The sequence below is a fragment of the Ambystoma mexicanum genome, chromosome 8 (assembly GCF_040938575.1).
Source record: "Ambystoma mexicanum isolate Mex_15411 chromosome 8, UKY_AmexF1_1, whole genome shotgun sequence".
NCBI classification, from domain to species: Eukaryota; Metazoa; Chordata; class Amphibia; order Caudata; family Ambystomatidae; genus Ambystoma; species Ambystoma mexicanum.
This window is the reverse complement of record NC_090929.1, coordinates 1,024,718,986-1,024,739,348: the sequence shown is the minus strand read 5'-3', so window position 1 is coordinate 1,024,739,348 and position 20,363 is coordinate 1,024,718,986. Positions and strand designations below refer to the sequence as shown.

The 20,363-nt window shown below is 48.2% G+C and overlaps 1 protein-coding gene across 2 annotated transcripts in view; it reads right to left on the bottom strand.

The window, feature by feature from the left end:
- KAT6B (lysine acetyltransferase 6B) overlaps positions 1–20,363 on the bottom strand; it is a 1,467,124-nt gene that overhangs the window by 457,413 nt on the left and 989,348 nt on the right. For both annotated transcript variants that reach the window (XM_069610967.1, XM_069610966.1), the window contains exons 14-15: positions 11,802–11,994; positions 5,025–5,435 (exon numbers count right to left, since the gene is read on the bottom strand). In XM_069610967.1, the coding sequence (XP_069467068.1) occupies positions 5,025–5,435; positions 11,802–11,994 (604 nt within the window). The remainder of the gene's footprint in view (positions 1–5,024; positions 5,436–11,801; positions 11,995–20,363) is intronic.

Genomic DNA, 20,363 nt, shown 5'->3' with positions numbered 1-20,363 from the left:
GAAGAAAAACTGCTCCAGCTGGCTTCTGTTCCTGTCCAGCTCTGCAGATCCTGTGTTCCTGGTCCTCAATCGTAGGCACAAGAGTAAGGACGTCTGGAGGACTCCTGCACTGCAACAGGAAGGTCAGCGAGAGGAAAGGACCAACTTCTATTCAGTGGCACTTCACAGTTTCAGCTCCTCGCGTCTCAGCAAATCGCACCACTGCAGATTCTTGGCTGTTGAGATGGGCTATCCTTGCATCTGGGGTCCAGCACTATGTTGAGGTGGCTCAGGCTCAGTCAGTCCTGCTTCCTGGGAGTCCGGAGGATCTTCCTGAGCTCTTGCCCAACTTAAAAGCAACGCACACAATCTGGTGTTCCCCTCCCCGGCTCTTCGGTTCCAGCATCAACTGCAGTGGAAATACAACCAGCTTCAAGAGGATGTCCAGGTGGCTTACTTTGGAGTTGATTGGAGAAGTTGTCCTTGCAGGGCTTTTCTAGTCTAGGTGAATTTGGAGCTTCAGCATAGCAGCACGGCTTCACCGGGCAAACGAACGGTCCAGGAGTTGCAGCAGACGTCTCTTCAAGTTCTTCGGATTCCTTCGTCAAGTGGTCGACTCTGCCTACCAAGCCTTGCCTTTTATTCAGGTCTCGCCCATTCATTACTGCCTAGCTGTCAGTCACACAGCAGGGTGGCTGTCCTTGCCCGACAGCCTGCTGGCCAATCACCTAGGAGTGCATTCCTTTCTCCTACGAGACTAAGCACAGAGTTTCGGGCACCCTCTTGCTTCCTGTCCCCGCCAGACACCCTGGAAACAGAGGTGGGCTTCACTCGTGAATCTTGCCCAAAACAAAATGAACAAAGGGACCAAACCTTGGTTTGGCACGCAGGGTAAATCTCAAGGAGTACCTTTCCACAAAGAAATGGCGAAAGAAGACGAATGGGGCCATTTTGACAGAAATGGCACCCTTGGGTGCTGTACTGCAGCTGCAAACGAAGCCCGCAGTAAAGCATACCACGGTAGTTGTCAGAAATGTGCTAATTCCCTCCACCTTAGGGACCCCCCCCTCACCCCCAGCAACTTTGCTGGATTTTGAGGACTTGATGTTTTAACCCGGAGAGAGTGAGACCCTTTTTTCCCCCACACTCGTATTTTAATGTGATTCTGTACACTGTGTTCCTTTTGGTTGTGGAGTCTGAAACGCCATAGGCATGTTTCACCTTGTGTCACACAGCACCTTCAGTGCAGTGGCACAGGGAAGTCTTTCAGATTTAAATACCTTCTCTTGGATAAACTAATGTTTCCAAGAGCAGTAAAGTGAAATTAACTTTACTTACATTTGTAACTTTCTAGACCCAGCACACACAATCTTACAATGGAGTGCTGGAGGGGTTACTTAGTATCCACTTTGTCTAGCTTCTCATGTAAAAACTGTACGTTACCCTTTTCGCAATGAATGGCTGGTGGTAGTGGTTCACTTTTAATTTCCTTGGTCTGCATTTACCGCAGGCTGAGTTCCCAGTTGCAGTAAAGCACCCATTTTTGTCAAAATGGCCTGGCCTTTTTTGGCCATTTCTTTGTGGAAAGTTCCTTCCTGAGATTTACTCTGTGCGCCAAAGCCAGTTCGGTTCCTTTGTTTGCTTTGCCTTTGACGGGACTCACGAGTGAAGCCTGCCTCTGGCTCCAGGGTGTCTAGTGGGGGCAGGAAGTGAGGGAGGTGCCCGAAACTCCCTGTGCTTAGTCTCCTAGGACACCCAAATGCACTCTGTAGTGATGGGCCGGCTGACTGTCCGGCAAGGACAGCCACCCTGCTGGGTGACTGACAGCTGGGCTGGAATGAATGGGAGAGACCTGAATAAAAGGCGAGGCTTTTGGCTTGGAAGGCAGAGTTGACCACTGGACGAAGGAACCGAAGAAGAACTTTAAGAGGACGCCTGCTGCAACTCCAGGACCGTTGGTTTGCCAGGTGAAGCCCTGCTGCGGTGCTGAAACTCCAAATTCATATCGACAGAGAAGCCCCTGCAAGGATGACTTCTCCCCTTGAGTGAGTGGTACCAATGAACTCCAAAGTAGGCCACCTGGACATTCTCTCGGAGCTGGTTGCATTTCCACGGAGTTGCTGCTGGAAACCGAAACGCCAGGGAGAGGAACACCAGATTGTGTGCGATGCTTTTGAGTTTGCCAAGAGCATCAAGCAGATCCTCCAGACTCCCAGGAAGCTGGACTCACCAAGCCTGACCCCCCTCCCCCCCAATCCCTCCAACAGAGTGAGGGACCCCAGAAGCAAGGAAAGTCCATCTCGTCAGCCATAATCTGCTGTTTTGCTATTTGCGGTAGTCCCGAGGAGCTGAAACACCGAAGTGCCACTTGTTGGAAAGATTGCCGGTTGCGAGCGGTGACCGTCCCATTGTAGAGCAGGAGTCCCGAGAAGTCCTCCCTCTTGTCCCCACGACTGAGGCCCAGGAACAATGAGATCTGCAGAGCTGCGCAGGAACAGAAGTATTCTGCTGCCCTTTTTCTTCAATACAAAGGTACTGTAAAGTCTGAGAGAATTTACCTCTCATTGTGGCGTTGCTTGCATCTTCTACTACTCAAAAGTCTAACCAGCTTGTGGCCCTACATTTGATTCTTCTTTTCTTCAAAGACTTCGAAAACATTATGCAAAGACTTTTCCACTTACCTACCAGAAGTGCTTTAGCCCATATAAGACTTTTGCCCATTGACTTTGGCTTAACCTGTTATACTGAATGGCTCTGCTTAGGTGATATAAACGTATTTGCCTGCTTAAGATTATTTGTGGTCTCTTGTTTGTTCTCATAACCTTTTCCTTTGACCAAGTTCTAAGAGTATTCTAAGGGTGTGTAGTTTTGAAGTGTATGTGTGTGTTGCTTTTATATTGCCCCCTCTGAAGAAGGCTTATTCTTACTGACTGATAAATAATTCAATAATTGTTTATTCAAGAAACCTTGTGTGGAAGTGTTTATTTGAATACTTGTTTCTGTGAATCTCTGTGTAACTCCCCTACAGCTCACATTGACCCCTGTTGAGATAAGCCTGGCTGCTCAACATACTACCAACATGTGTAGTACAAGCTTATACCAAAGGTTGGGTTCCTATTGCCAGGAGGTCAGGGTTGTTTTAGTGCACCAAAAGGGTACTGCATACAATCTTGCTAACAACTGGCGACAAATCACTCTGAAGAGGACTTGTGGGGGGGATCCTGACAGATGACGTCTGGGTAAGTGTTATGTGGTGGTGTGTGCCACAAGCCCATGTCATCCGCCTGCCCAGTCTGGGTCTTGATAGACGGGGTCTTGCTCATAAAGGTCAAAACCTACGTAAGAAACATCCTGACTCGGGTCGTCCGTAAAGATATTAACATCATGCTCCAGTGGTTCCTCCAATGAGGGGAAACTGGGCACGGGGGGAAGGAAGTTTCCGAGATTTAGAGGGGATGGGGCACGAGTCCACTTCCCTATGTCTCTTCATGGCACCGTCATACTGATCTGAAAAGTTGATGAATTCACCCATCTTAGTCATACAGTCTTCATACCTCCCAAGGTGCATTCCGAGGAAGCTGAAGGGTGAGGGTGTGGAAAGGGCTGCCTAGAAGGTGAAGAACCCTTATGTAAGGTCTTAGAAAAAGGCTGGGGGGCCGCATAATAGACCCCTGGGAAGAGGGAATCTCCCTGGAATCGCCAGCTGCCAAAACGGTAACCGAAAGCTTCTTGTGGAGCTTCAGCAGCACTATCAACGCCTGTAGGCGCTGCCGCGGTAGGCGACACCACCAAGTCCTTCGGCGTTCAAGCGCCCTTGGAAGGCATATTGACGGTAGTGGGAGTTTTAAGGGTACCACCCGTTCCAGAGGAAGCTTTATGCCCATTTGCATCCCGCAGTTGCTTGGAGGGTGCCAAACCGAGAGGTTCGGAAGGCACCGCCAAAATCTTCTGCGGGCCTAGAGCTGTTGGTTTTCTTCGACAAACCCGTCAAAGAGGTTTTATGGGTTGTGTGCTTAAGTACATGTGGTGTGTGGGGGTTATTGTCGCCGGTGTTACTTCCTCCTAGCAGTGCCAATGCCCTGCCTATCGCGCCTGGGGACAGGCACATGGGAGCGTGTAGGCTCTGCAGAAAGGTCGATTGCTTCCAAATCGGAGCCATCGCTGCTGACCGATTACTCATCCGAAGTGGCAGCAGGGGGAAAGGTTTTCGAGCTGCATAGAGTAGGCCGCCCACCGCTTAGTCTGCCTGTCTTTCTGCGTCTTAGGCCGAAAGAGTTTACAGGTCTTGCACGTGCGTTTGTTCTGGTCACAAGGAAAACACCAGTTGCATTGGCGATGGGTGTCTTTCCAGGGAAATGTGCTGCTACAAGACAGGCAGAACTTAAAAGGAGTTCTCTCCAAAACAGAGGTTAGGGGAAGCCAGACCAAGAGGAAAAGGAGAGAGGTGAAAGAAATGCATTCTCCAGAGAGAAGAATAAGAAACAGGGCCCCACTTTCCCTACTGTAAAGGTCAGGCTTGAGGGCCAAGGCCACGTGGTCAACAGTAGCCGAGCAGTTGTAGATGCAGACGTCGGCGAGTAGGAAACCCACAATACAGCGGTCTAGATGATGGTCGAAGTTGACTAAACGACCGGAGGCCGTGGGAATAGATAGGCAAAATAAACGCTTATGAGCTCTGCATAAGCAACAGAGAAAAACAATCTGGTGGGACCTCGACGCGAGAGGGATTTTGGGTACACTGCATGTCACTTTGGGGATAATGTTACAGTCATGCCCATGTCGACCTCGCTTTCGATCTTTGAATTACAAGATGCAATACTCCGTGATTAGCACTAAATGTCGCTCTATATGCACAGCATGTGATCCACAAGCATCAGAAATGTACAAGCTCACATAAGGAGGTAATCCTGAATGTGGGCCTGTGATTAACAATTGTAACCAAGCAGCAAACCTGCAATACACAGCTCTAAAGGGCACTGTGGTGTAAGTGACAAAACAACAGTGGACAGACATTGTCTATAAGTGCTTCAACCAACACATTATACCTTTCTCTTTACGGCTAGTGACTGCGGTTTGGTCAATCGAAAGGCACTGCTCTGAAGACTGTCTGCTGATGCAACAGTCACCTCGCCGTCATCTCCATCCCTCTCTACTGCTGCCTCGTGAGCGTTGTCCTCTCCGTCTTGCTCCTCCTCCTCCTCCTCTTCCTCTTCTTCCTCCTCCTCTTCCTCATCATCCTCATCCTCATCCTCCTCCTGCTCCTGTACCATTTCTTCGCTGATCTCTTTTGACTGTTCTGCAGATTTCTCCTGCTCCCCACCTGTGCCAGTCGTTTCAGGAGATGGTGGGTTTTTGTTCATCTTGACAGGTGACGGGCGGTCCTTCAACTGGGATGACACAAGAGTGGGCTCTTCCTCCTTTTCTGAGCCGTTCACATGTTCCATCAGAGGATCAACCTGGAGGAGAAAATTATTTTTTTTAATTCGGCTTCAGAAGACACTGAAGGGAAAAGTCCTCCGATTAATCGTTTGGATCAACAACAAAAAAAACAAGAGCAGACTGAAATTCAGCTAACATGACATGGTCCTCTAGTTATAGTGATTGAAGCAAGCTCATTTTCACAAAGAATCTATTAGAAGCACATGTCAAGAGTGTCAGATTAAATAGAACCTGGATTCGCTTTCTGCACCAAGACAAGACCTAAACACTGCCACAACTATGGGGGTGTCTTCTTAAAATGGAAGGAGCAGCACGAGAATATGAAGTAGTACTAAGAACTGAAGGAGAAAAACAAGTTACTCTTACCTGGTAATGTTCTTTCGATGGGATGGTCAGACGACATATTCCATATCTATGACAGTAATCACCACAGCTGTGCTGCTTCGGAAAATCTTTCGGAGTCTGCGTCGATGACGTCGATACGCTGTCTTCGAGGGCCGCTATCGAGCCAACGTCACCGGATGTTATAAGTAGGACGCACGACGCCCGTAGCCTCAGTTTTAGTTTTTTCCCAGAACGTGTGGCACCAATCTTCTGCCAGTATGACCACAGAAAGCCTTGCGGAAACGTAAGCTGCAATTGCATAAGAAATTCTGTAGCGGGGAAGGCAGGGAGGGTGCAATATGGAATACGTCGTCGGACCATCCCATCGACAGAACGTTACCAGGTAAGAGTAACTTGTTCTTCGAGTTGATTGGGTCCTCTGACGTATTCCATATCTATGACAGACTCCCAAAGCAGTACCAATGTAAGGAGGTGGGAAAATAATTTAGAATATACAAATTTAGAATGCCCAATCAAATTGCAGAGTAAAGGATCGCCTTGCCAAAGGCCAGATCCTGCCCATGGATAGAATCTAAGGAGTACTGACGTACGAAAGTATGGACCGAAGCCTAAGTGGCTGCTTCACAGATGTTACGAATAGGAACACCCTACTGGAGGGTCCTTACCCGCCAGGCGGTAACATTCAGAAATTGCCAAGCTAATCCATCTAGACAAAGTCTGCCTAGTCACAGCTTGTCCCAAACGCGTTCCAGCGTAACCAATAAAGAGCTGATCACTCACTCTGATCCGGGACATGCGTGAAATGTAGAAACTTAAAGCTCTCCTAGGATCTAACCTATGGAGCCTCTCCTCGTCCTTACCAGGATGCGGAGGAGGATAAAATGCCGGAAGAATGACCTTCTGGCTCAAATGAAATTCCGACACAACTTTGGGAAGAAAAGAAGGACAAACTCTAAGGACAACCCTGTCCTTGTGAAACACAGTGAAGGGTGGCTTAACAGACAGTGCCTGTGACACTCACACACTGCGAGCGGAAGTGACCGCAAATAAAAACATAGTTTTCAGGGTTAACAGTCTCAAAGGACAAGAATGTAAAGGCTCAAATGGAGCACCCATTATAAACTTGAGACCAAGGTTCAAATTGTCTCGGTAGGGAAGACGACGTGGAGGAGAGATGGACAAGCCGAGAAGGTCCGGGTACCACGTCCTCCGGGCCCATGCTGGAGCAATGAGGATCATCCGGAAACCAAGCCTCCGTAACCTCTACAGCACTTGCAGGATGACGGGGACTGGAGGAAACGCGTAGAGCAGTGGGAAGGACCATTCCACGACGAACGCGGCTCCCAAGGCTCCTCTCGGAGGAAATTCTCGCAAGCAGAACCTTTCGCACTTCCAGATGAACTGCCGAGATCGAAATTTCCTGCTGGATGGCCCAGAACCAGAGCTGCATCGTCTCCCTACACAGAGGAGGTGACCATTCACCCCCCCTTTTTTGTTGAGGTAGTGCGTGGCCACTGTGTTGTCAGAATCAGGACATTCTTTCCTCACACAGTCAGCAGAAAAGCATTCAGGGCAAGCCTGACGGCCCTTAGCTCCAACAGATTGTCTGGGTCTGGGTGTCCAGTCATTTGGTCGACTACAAACTGGTCGACGTCATTTGGTCGAAAACCAAATGGTCGAATTTTTTTTTAATTTATATATGTGTTTTGTGGGTTTTCGTGTAGAAAAAAAAAAAGAAAAAAAAGGGGTAGGGGGTAGGGGGACCCCCCCTCCCCCAAAAAACAAAAAAAAGGGGTAAAAATAAAAAAATAAAAATTCGACCATTTGGTTTTCGACCAAATTGATTCGACCAGTTGTCCAGTCGACCAATTGTTTTCGACCAAATGACTGGCAACCGGAGTCTGGACTCCGACAGAGACCAACGACTGCTGACTGTCAGCTCGTTGGCATGAGCTCTCCATCCCGTGAGGGACGCGTCCGTCACGATCGTCGCCTCCGGCCAGGGCAGCCAAAACGGAGCCCCCCCTCATCAGATTGCCTTCGACACCCCACCACAGAAGATCCTGGGCGACCGAGGGCGGCACCTGAACGGGGTCAGACATTCTGCCGGAGGACTGTGACCATTGGAGCCTGAGAGCCCATTGCAAAGATCTCATCCACAACCTGGCCTCTGGCACCAGAAGAATGCAGGATGCCATGAGGCCGAGCAACTTCAAGAATTCGAATGCTGGGAGACTCTGGGCATGTTGAAACTTGTGCACCATCTGCTGAATGTGGCAAGCCCTCACCTGGGGAGGAAAACACTGCCCCAGGGACGTGTCGAGCACTGCTCCGATGTACTGGAACCGCTGAGTTGGCATCAAGTGGGACTTCTTTAAGTTGTGGGAGAAGCCCAGCTTGTGAAGGGAGTGGTAGGTGACGGACAGATGATCCAGGACTTTCTCTGGAAAGCGTGCTCTGATCAACCAATCGTCCAGGTAGGGGTAGACGTGAACCCCCTCCTCCCCCCGTTCCTGAGATACGCTGCCACCACCACCATGAGCTTGGTGAAAACCTCGGGGCGGAGAGCAATCCAAACGGCAGGACCCGAAACAAAGTGCGAGTCGCCAACCGCGAACCTCAGGTACTTCTTGTGCTTGGGATGGATCGGCCCATGAAAATAAGCGTCCTTGAGGTCGAGAGACACCAACCAGTCCTGAAGTTGAAGGGCCTGGAGGACTTGAGAAAGAGTAACCATCTTGAACGTGTCCTTCCTGAGGAGCTTGTTCAAACCGCACAAGTCCATGATGGGTCTCGATCCTCCATCTTTCTTTGAAATCAAAAAATAAGGGGAATACTATCCCCTGTTCCTCTCCGCTACAGGCACCAGTTCTATAGCACCTTTCTCCAGCAAGGAATGAATTACCTGTGCAAGGAGCGGATCCGAACTCTTCAAAGAGAGATTCCCTGGTGGATTGTCAGGAGGCCTCTGCCGGAAAGGAAGACAGTAGCTGTGGGCTATGATCTCCAGAACCCACACATCTGAAGTAATGGCACGTCATTCTACAAGATGCTGCGCCTGCCTTCCCCCAACCGGAGAAGCATGGGCCTCATGACTGAGCTGAAACGGTTGCGGAAGTGTCTGAGGGCAAAGAGGCAACAGTTTGCGCGGCCTTGGCATCTCGAGTACCTTGTTTTCCACCTCTGGTACTCCTACGGCTGCTCATTTTGACTTGCAGCTCCTCTCGATTTACTAAAGGACGAGTAATATCGAAAGGAACCTCCCCTCCATTGCTGTCCCCTAGGACAAAAAGGCAGAGGTTGGCGAACTGCAGCGCCCAACGACTTTGCTGCAGCTTTGGAGGTCTGCAACCTCTCAAGACTCTCGTCAGCCTTGCTGCCAAACAGATGGTCACCATCAAAGGGCATGTTGAGGAGCCGTGCTTGCACATCAGGAGCAAAACCCGACATCCGCAACCACGCAAACCTGCGTATTACGGTGCTCGCCGCCATGGACCGGCTGGCGCAATCAACCATGTCCAGACCCGACTGAACGGATTCACACATTGCATCCTTGCCATCCTGCACGATAGCAAGGAACCCATCCCGTTCCTCCCCTTCGGGAATAGGATCAGCCGCTAGGGAAATACAGTTCCACAGAGAGTGCGTGAAACGAGACAAGGCACAAATAGAGTTGGCAGCCTGAAGTGCCATACCCCCAGAAGAAAATACCTTCTTCGCCCAGCCGTCAAAACATTTGTCGTCCCCATCAGGAGGGATGGTAGGGTACGACGCCTGCTTTGCTGGGACCGTAGCCGCCTGCACCACCAAACTCTCTGGAGTAGGGTGCGTGGTCAAGTAGCAGGGGTCGCCACTGGCTGGGCGATATTTCCTCGGCAAGGATTTGCTCACTGCCGGGAGACACTCCGGAGCAGTCCAAGCCGCAGCCACCCTTCTCTGCAAGGCCATATAAAATGGCAGCACCGGGTCAGTTGGAGGACCATGGTCCGGGATATCAGTCAGGTCATCCTGCTGAAAATCCCCAGGGGGGGGCAGACCACCCCAGGTAGTCCATGACCCTCGCCATAACGCGCCGGTATGAGGATTCGGCATGCGTGCCAGGCTCCAGCCTACCAAACTCCACCTGCGGGAGGTGTCCAGACCACTGGCGTCGTGCAGCGACTGACGCAGGTCCTCAAGTGGACTGTGGACTATGACCAGAAACAATGTCATCAGGAACCTCACCTTCCTCGGAGCCCTCATCCACCTCAGAAATATAATCCAGAGGCTGGAAGGAGGGTACAGAAAAAGGCACAAAGACATGTTTAGCCTTGGCCAACGCCTTTCTGGGGGGGTGCCACCGTGCCACGGGGTACCTCCGAGAAGGCCGCCTCGAAAGGCGTCGAGGGAATCTGCGTCGAGCGCGGCGCCGACATCTTCGACGGCGGAGCCCCGAGTGTGTCTCAACAGCCTGGGCGCGGATGGCGTCGACGACTTCTTTGGAGGTGGGCCCTCGAGAGAGTCCGTCGACGACGTCGATGCCTTCCTCGAAGACTTCACAGGTTCTCGCGGTCTCGAGGGCGTCGAGGACCGGGACCTGGAACAGGCATGTCTAGAGCGACCATCCTTCTCCGACCGGGACCTCTAAGGCGCCCGGTGGTCCCAACGACTGCTTGAGCCCGAAGGCGTACGAGCGCCGTCTCTAGCACAGCCACGACCGGCGTCCTCAGACGGCGCAGACGGACCGGAGCCCTGCGATTGAAAAATCACCAACATCTCCTTTCGGAAGGAATCTCAGGAATGGAATGCTTTTTGAGACAAGCAACCCGCCGACAGGCGGAGTCCTCAGAAGAGGACGGGGAAGGCGACCTGTGAAGGCGCTTCCTGGAGTGCCTCGAAGAGGCAGAGGAATGGTGGGACCGACTCCCAGACAGAGAACCCCCGGACTCACGACGACAATGCAGAGAGTCGCCCCTCGAATCGTCCGTCCAAAGACCAGTGGAACGTGACTTCCGGGGCTTGGCCCCGTTACCGATCAACAGCTTCTTACACTCCCGCAAGGCCTTCGATGTGAGCGACTGGAAGTCAACACAGTCGTCCGTATCATGGTCCTCCCCGAGACACCAGAGGCAAGCGGCATGCGTATCTGTCAGCGACATCTTGGACCCACACACCCGACACTTCTTAAACCCGGACCGCGGGGTGGAAAAAGCCAAAGACATCATACCATCTCAATGAAGAAACAGGTTCGAAGAAACAAAAGAACAGGATTCAGTAGAATCAAGGCGCGCCGAGATCTCCGAAGTGAATACGTTAGCAGAAAAAACAGAACTGAGGCTACAGGCGTCGTGCGTCCTACTTATAACATACGGTGACGTCGGCTCGACGGAGGCCCTCGAAGACAGCGTATCGACGTTATTGATGCAGACTCCGAAAGATTTTCCGAAGCAGCACAGCTGTGGTGATTACTGTCATAGATATGGAATACGTCGGAGGACCCAATCCCCTCGAATCAGTCTTTCAATGATTAAAAGAATCAGTAATTGAAAGCAATGCATTGTACAAAATCAGGGAACCTGGGCAGTAAGTGTTGATTGCTGTGTTGAATGCATTCGTTCTAGAGTGCATAATCCAAGCATATATGTCACAAGGTTGAAATTCTGGAAGTGCAGTTGTGTGTCTGGAAAAACGACAGCAGTCGTAAACAGTCTGGAGTTAGAAATGAGGATATCGGAAACACTTGAGGATGACAATCTGTTTGGAGATGTGGATGGCGCTTAAAGGTGTGCATTGTTTAACTGAAAATGGCGCACTAATCAGTGATATTAAGATGTTAATGTGGCTGACAAGAGATTTCTACTTCAACTCAACCCAAATACCTCCTATTCAATAACCCACATGACTGATACATCACAGACTATAAAAATGAATATATTACTGTATACCTCTACAAATTAGAGTATGGATACATTTTTTTGGTGTTGCATACAAGACAAGTATTTCTATACGGAGAGGAGTATAGGAGATAATTTGCCAGTGTAGACACTCTCCATGCCTACCTCTTTCTCCAATGCCATGTCGTCATCGTCCTCGTCGTCATCCTCGTCCTCATCCTCCTCTTCCGAAACTGCCCCATTGGAGACAATAGGTGTCCACCTCAGGCACTCCGGGTCCACCTCATTCCTTCGAGGTTGAGCCTTCAGTTTCTCCACATGGCTAGTTATCAACTTCTCACGTCTGATGATTACAAATCTACAAAAAAAAAAACATTAACTCTAGCACAGAAAACACCACAACGTTGTGCAAGCATACAGTACCATTTGAAATGCCTCGAAACAAACAGTATTTTTAAAGAACTCTACTTAGCAGGATACAAAATGACAGCCGACATGGACGGCCAACAAATCTAGTCTAAAAAAATGCTTTTGAATCAGACTTTTGTTTCCCAATATCCGAGGATTAACTCCAGGTGTTAACCCTAGTTACATTGAATAACATTCCAAGGTTACTCCCAAGCCTCAGTTATAGATTGAATTATAATTATTTGATTGTAAGTGACTTTCTAGTCTATTCAAACAGGGCACTGCTTAAGAGTTTAAACTTTGTTTTTATATAGCGACTTTTCCATTTCAGCAGTCTGGCATTGACACGGGCAGAACCCTGAATTGCTCATCAAGTCACTCTTTCCAAGCCTGCCACATTATACAAAGGCCAATTCTTATCTTTGCCTTCAATCCCTCGCCGTGATCCCACTCCACTTGTTAGGGATAATTTTCAGTTTTTGTGCTAATTCTCTTTAACCTGAGAGACCAACAGCACTTTTGCTGGACTCCGGACTTTTTAAAATTTTAATCTCCTGAGTGAGTGGAACTTTCTACCATTCACTCATTCTTTTTCTCTGACTGGGATGTTGGATTCTTACTGTAGGTATCTGCTTTTTGCTTAGTGACATATAGCACCCTCTTTGTATTGTCACTGAGGACTCCCCTGGACTTCTCTTAATGTTTAAATATATTTTGTTCTGAGAACTACAGTTCCCATGAATAGTAAGATAACTTATCCTATTTATCATCTTCTTTTGTGGGTCCAGCACAAACCAGCTTATGTTGGGTGCTTGGGGTTACATAGCAACTCATTATCCCACTTCTCATTCAACGTGTTGTTACACTAACTTAACTGGCTTGTGGCAGCGGTTACTTTTTATTACCTGTACAGACAGTTTTTTCTGAGGTCCAACTAAGGGCTTAGTAAAACAATTCAACTGAGGCAATACAAGACTCCACTCTTTGTATAAGGCTGTACCAAATGAGTTCAGGGTAGCGTAGACAGAGCAGCCAGTCTTATTTTAGGTGGGAGAGCGAGCTGTAGAATCAGTACAAAGAAATAGTAATACAAATGGTCCAAAGAAACACTGAAACACGATGTATTGTAAAAAATAAATAAATGGACTGTCTAAATACAAGTAAGCCCAGATACATTTTTGGGGAAATAAGTACTATCAAAGATCATATGGCATGCATTACTTACTGTAATAGCATTACTGATGATTGCATCTACTTCGATTCACATGCTGTGTGTATAGTCCGACATCCAGTGGTAATCGGAGTATTGCATCTTGTCTTTAGAGAATCGAAAGGGGGACGTCGACATGGGTGTGCTTGTAACACTATCCCTAACGTGACGTGTAGTGTAACCAAAAGCCCTCACGCGTCAAGGTCCCTCTGGTTGTGTTTTTTTTGCTCTGAGGGAGCCTTATGACTATCGTGATTACAGAGAGAGAAAAGAATAAGAGGTCTATGTTCCTTCTACTCCGAGCGGAAGGAAGGGTGGGCGCATGTGAATTTAAGCAGATACAATCATCAGAAATGCTATTACGGTAAGTAATGAAGGTCTTCGGATGCTTGTGAATCTGCTTAGAATCATATGATGTGCATAGACTAGCGAGCAGTACCCAGAGATGGGGGTGGGATGTGTGAAGGAATAGTAGTAAAGCAGTGTCTTAGTACTGCTTGTCCCACCTAAGAATCAGACCTATAAGTGTGAATCTAGGCAGTAGTGTTTGGTAAAGGTGTATACAGAACTCCAGGTTGCTGCTTTACAAATGACTCAAGAGGAACATTTGCAATGCATGCTATGGAAGCCCCAGTACCCCGAGTAGAGTGGGCTCTAGCCTGGAAGAGCAGAGCTCTCTTGGCAAAAGTAGAGCACAGTGCGATGTAGTTTACAATCCACTTTGAGGTGGCTGATTTAGAGACAGGATCCCCTTCTCTACCAGCTGCAACTGAAACTAAAAACTGGTTCATTTTTCTTAGTGGTTTAGTTTTTTTCCAGACAATATATGACTGCTCCGCTCACATCAAGTGTGTGGAGGCTTCTTTCTGCCACGTTAGTGGGGTTCTGGAAGAAGGAGGGTAGTTCTATTGATTGGTTTACATGGAACTTTTAAATGAATTTAGGTGCAAACAGTAGGTGAGTGCGCAGAGCCACCTTATATTTGTGAATTGTGACAAATGGGTCTTGAACTGAAAGGGCCTGTAGTTCACTAACTCTTCTTATTGATGTGACTGCCACCAGGTAGGCAGTCTTGTGAGTGAGTGCTTTAAGGCTAGTCTTATGCATAGGTTCAAAGGGAGTCCCTATGAGTCTAGTTAATACCACATTCAGGTCCCATCCGGGAGCTGGATTTGAAATAGAGGGATGAAGTCTTTTAACCCCTTCCATAAAAGTCTTGATTACTGGGACTTTCCACCACAAAACTTTTTTCTGGGACGTAGTGTAAGCTGAAAGTGCAGCTAAGTGGATCTTAAGGGAATTAAAAACCAGACCTGAGTCTATTAGGTGAGTCAGGTACAAGGCAATGTGTGTCGGTGAGTGTTAGGCAAAGTTTGTATGCAGCACCCTCTGGGACCACTACACACAACTAGGACTACAGGTGTAAGCAAAACCAACCTTTGGTATAAGTCTGTACCACACAGTTTTTGGGAGCGAGCTGAGCAGCCAGGCTCATCTCAAGAGGGATGTGAGCTTGTAAGGGTGTTACACAAAAGTCTACAATGGCAAGTATTCAGATAGACACTTATACTCAAGGTTTCTTGATAAAACGATTATTAATTTATTACACAATCTTTTAGAAAGCATTCACTAAAGGAGGCAACCAATATCACACAAATATTATACTACAATACTGATTACTAAGCAGTTGAGCTCCCTTGAAGTCGGAGCAAAAAGGCATAAATTGGTAAAAACGAATATTACAGTTACTTTAAAACAGTGCAAATAGTTTGAGTTCACCAGAGGAGTTGATTCAATGCATTAGATAGACCAAAGTCAATGGACTAGTGGCTTGTATAAGTAAAAACGGTTCTGGTATTTAAAACGGAAAAGTCTTTGCCACGGTTCTTATAAGTAGTTCACTGAAGAAAGATTTGTATGTCGGGTCACGAGCTGACGAGGCTTGCCAGTTGCCAAAGTTTCACAAACTTTCGCGGTGAGAGGCAAGTTCTCTCAGTCGGGTTTTCACAGTACCTTATATTGAAGAAAAAGATGCAGCTGAAGACTTATGTTCCTGCAGATCTCGCTGTTCCTGAGCCTCAGTCGTGAGGACAAGAGGGAGGACGTATGGGGACTCCTGCACGGGACGGATCACAAAGCTGGCAAATTGGCAAATCTTGGAAGCGCTTTGTCATCTGATGCAATTCCAAGAGCATCAATCCCAGAAGACTGCTCACTGTTAGGGAGAATTCTCAGAAATGTGCCAATTCCCTCCACCGTAGAGACCCTCAGCAACTTTGCTGGATTTTAAGGACTTGATTGTTTTTACCTGGACAGAGAGACCCTTTTTCCCACTCTCCCATGTATTTTAAATGTGATTTGAACACTTTCTTTTGGTTATGGAGTCTGACAGACTCCATAAGCATCATCTTTTACATTGAGTCACACAGCACTTTCAGTGCAGTGACACAGGGAAGTCTCTGAGATTTCCCAAAGGTTTGTATACCTTCTTTTGGTTAAATTACTGTTTCCAAGAGCAGTAAAGTGAAACTGACTTTACTTACATTTGTAACTTTCTAGACCCAGCACACACCATCTTACAATAGGGCGCTGGAGGGGTTACCTAGTATGCCCTATGTCTAGAAACTCATGTAGCAGTCAAATACTACCCTTTCCTACGGAAATGGCTGGTGGCAGTGGTATTACAACAAACTACCATGATTATTCCCGACGGTGACACCGGTAGCTAAAAATCATAGGAGCCATGTTGTTCAAGATGGCGTCTGAACCCACTTTGTTTAAACAGGTCCCGGGCTTCTTTTTTCGTCATTTCTTTTTGGAAAGGTCCTTCTAGAGTTTGTCTCTGCATACCAAACTAGGTTTGGTCCCTTTGTTCCTACGCCTTTGGCAGGCTTCAGGACTGAAGACTGCCTCTGGCGCCAGAGTGTCTGGGGTGGGCAGGAAGTAAAGGAGGTGCCCGCAACTCCCTGTGCTTAGTCTCCAAGGAGACCCAAATGCACTCTGGCGTGATTGGCTGGCTGACTGTCCGGCACGGACAGCCACCCTGCATGTGACTGACAGTTAGGCTGAAATGAATGAGGGAGAACAGAATAAAAGGCGAGGCTTTTGACTTGGAAGGCAGAGTCGACCACTGGACAAAGGAACCAAAGAAGAACTAAGAGGACGCCTGCTGCAGCTCCTGGACTGTTGGTTTTCCCAGTGAAGCCCTGCTCCTGTGCTGAAACTCCAAATTCGTATCGACAGAGAAGCCCCTGTAAGGACGACTTCTCTCCTTGAGTTGGTGGGAGCAATCAACTCCAATGTAAGCCACCTGGACATACATCTCAGAGTTGCTGCTGGAAAACCATATAGCCAGGGAGAGGAACACTAGATTGTGTGCGTTGCTTTTAAGCTGGCCTAGAGCTCCAGGAAGATCCTTCGGACTTCCAGGAAGCAGGCCTGACCGAGCCTGAGCCCCCTCCACAGAATGCGGGACCCTAGAAGCAAGGAACGTCCATCTCAAAAGCAGGAACCGCGGTATTGCTATTTGCGGTAGGCACCAGGAGCTGAAACACTGAACAGCCACTGAAAGTGAAGTTTGCCTGTTGAGAGGTTTGACCGCCCCAGTGCAGTGCAGCAGTCCCCCCCCCCCCCGCCCCCCGACGTCCTCCCTCTTGTCCCCATGACTGAGGCCCAGAAACAGTGAGATCTACAGAGCTGCACAGGAACAGGAGTCCTCTTCTGCATCTGTTCTTCATTTTTAAAAGGTACTGTACAAAGTCTAAGAGCACTTACCTCTTGCTGTAGAGTAGCTTGCATCATCTACTACTCAAGTCTAATCAGCTTGTGGCCCTACATTTGATTCTTAATTTCTTCAAAGACTTCTAAAACATTGTGCAAAGACTTTTCCATTTATCTACCAGAAGTGCTTCATCCTATATACGACTTTTGCCCATTGACTTTGGCCTAGCCTATTGTACTGAATGACTATTCTATGGGGGGTGGGGGTGAGGGGGATGAAGGGAGGGAATCCAAAAGTATTTGCCTGCTTAGGAATATTTGTGGTCTCTTGTATGTTCCAAATAACACTGTCCTTTGACTTATTACTATATTATCCTAAATGCAACAGTGATATATTAATGTCCCCAGCACCCTAGCAATTGAAGTCACCCGAGGGTGTAGGTAGTGTCAATGGGCCATCCCAAAAGGGTAACTACTGATTTAGAGATATTAAGAGTGTATATTTCATGAAGTGTATTTGAGTGTTACTATTATATTGCTCCCTTCTGAAGAAGGCTTATTCTAACTGATTAATTAATAATTGTTTATTCAAGAAAACTTGAGTGTAAGTTTATTTGAATACTTGTAACTGTAAATCTCTGTGCAACTCCACTACAGCTCACAGTGACCCCTCCTGAGATAATCCTTGCTGCTCAACACGCTACCAAAACTGTGTAGTGGAAGCTTATACCTAAGGTTGGGTTTCCTAGACCTCTAATCAGAATTGTTTATAGTGTTCCCAGAGGGTATTGCATACAAACTTTGCCTAACAACTGCTAACAATTCCAACAGGTTTATGTGGTTGGATGCTACTGCTGGGGACCAAACGCCATGCGATGAAGGAGGGGAGCCCCCGCCCCCAAGCCGTGAGAGATGCGTCTGTGGTGAGAGTGGCTTCTACTGCGGGGGTGGTGGAAGTTGTCCCTTGCAAGAGGTTTTCCCTGGACCACCACTGCAGAGAGAGAACGAGGGCTGTCGAAACAACCACTAGATCGTCCCATTGTCCGCTTGCCTGACACCATTGGCTGGAGAGCCACTCTTGCATGGGGCGCATGCACAAACATGCGTGTGGGACTACATAAATGCAGGAGGCGTTCATCCACAACAGTTGCATGGCTTTGCGTACGGTCACCTCACGATTGGCTACATAGTTAGGGATATGGAACAGCAGGTTTTGCACCCACTCGGAGGGAAAGGCGAGGCCGTCCTTGGTCTGAATTAAAGCCCCCAGAAATTGTTCGACTTGGCTGGGGTCTAGGCTGGACTTTTTCTCGTTCATCGAGAACCCCAGACTGAAGAGGATATCCACTGTCTTCTGGGTATTTGATAGGCATGTTCCGTACGAATCCCCTGTTATTAGCCAGTCGCTGAGATAAGGATAGACTTGGATGGACTGTCTGCGCAGGTGAGCCGCTTCTACAGCCAGTACCTTCATAAACACTCTTGGGGCTGAGGCAATGCCGAAGGGGAGGACATTGAACTGATAGTGCTTGTCCTCCATCATGAACCTTGGGTACTTTCTGTGCACTGGCAACATTGAAATATGAAAGTATGCATCTTTCATGTCCAATGATGCCTTGTAATCCCCTTGCACCAGCAGTAGGATTACTTCCTGCAATGTTGTCATTCTGAACTTTTGCGGTTTGACATACTTGTTCGCTGGGCGCAAGTCTAACACAGGGCGCATGGTGAGATCACTTTTGGGTACAAGGAAGTACACTGAATAAATACCTTAGTTTATCTGATTAATGGGTATGACTTCTAAGGCGCTGTTTTCCTGAAGGATCTGCAGCTCTTCCAGCAGGATTTGCAGGTGTGCTGGTAGCGTCTGCTCTTTGGTGGATGGTATCGAGGTGGCCGATGGAACTCTATACAATAGCCGTGGGTGACGGTCTTGAGCAGCCACTGGTTTGGAGTGACCCCCTCCCATGCGTGAAGAAAAGATGTTATTTGTCCCCCAACTGGGGAGGCATGGCGAGTCATTTTTGAGCGGAGGCCAGTGAGCCTCTTGGGGTGGAGTTCCTACCCCTTCCTTTGCCTCTCTGCTGACCCCTCTGTTGGTATTGTCCTGTGGCAGTTGTGCCCTGTCCAGAAGACTATGGTGCACTCCCTGTCCCATACTGGTTGGGGGTGGGGTGGAACGCGAGCAAGATTGCCCCCGAAAGGAAGAGCGAGAGTTACCTCCTCTCTGTTGGTAGGGTCTTGGTGTAATTTGATTTAGAGACTTGAGAATCTCATGCTCCTTTTTTGCTGTTTCTGAAGCATCATCTACAGCCTTCCCATACAAATTAGCCTCCTCCACTGGTTTGTTTATAAGAGATGCCTGTGTCTCGGGCTTAAAGCCTGAATGTTTGAACCAGGCAAGCCTCTTAAGAAGGGTACCCTGGGCCAGGCACAGCCCGCTGTTTCTGCTGCATCCAAGGTTTTCTTCAGGATATTTTGGTTGACTTGTCTCCCTTCCAATGCAACCGCCAGCAGGCTTACCGTACCGGTTCCAGGGCTTCTTGTAGGCCCTCCTGAAGTAAGTTCCATTGTACGTCATAACTTGCCAGCAGTGTAGTGTTGTTGGCAATCCTGGTGGGATATGCGGCCGACGTAGTGATGCGCTTTCCGAGGTCGTATAACTTTTACAGTCCTTATCTGGTGGTGCCTCTGACGTGGACCACGGCACTCCAGCCCTCTTTCTGGTAGTAGTGACTACACGGGTGTTTGGATTGGCATGGCCCCGGATGTTGTTCGGCAAGATTGTATGCAGTACCCTTTGGGTGCACTACGACCTCCTGGCAATAGGAACGCAACCTTTGGTGTAAGTCTGTACTGCACAGGTTGGTAGCGTGTTGAGCAGCCAGGCTCATCTCAAGAGGGGCAATGTGAGCTGTAGGCGAGTTACACAGAGATTCACAGTGGCAAGATTCAAATAAACTCTTACACACAAGGTTTCTTGATTAAAGAATTATTAATGTATCAGTCAGTTAGAGTAAGCTTCTTCAGAAGGGGGCAATATAATAGTAACACACAAATACACTCCAAAATCCACACTCTTAATATTTCTAAACCAGTAAGTATCCTTTTGGGATGGCACACAGACACTTTCTACACCCTCAGGTGACTTTAGTAACTAGGAGACTGTAGACATTAATATAACACTGTTTGCATTTAGAATCAGACTTAAGAGATTGGCAAAGTAAAATGTTATTGGAACAGAACAAGAGATGACACAAATATTCTGATGCAGGTAAGTACTTTTGGTAAGCACCAATGCAAAGGTAGTTAACCCCCTTCCTGGAAGGAGGATTAAACACAATGTCAGAGGGCAGAAGAGTCAATCAGGGAGCCAGGCTACGCCAAAG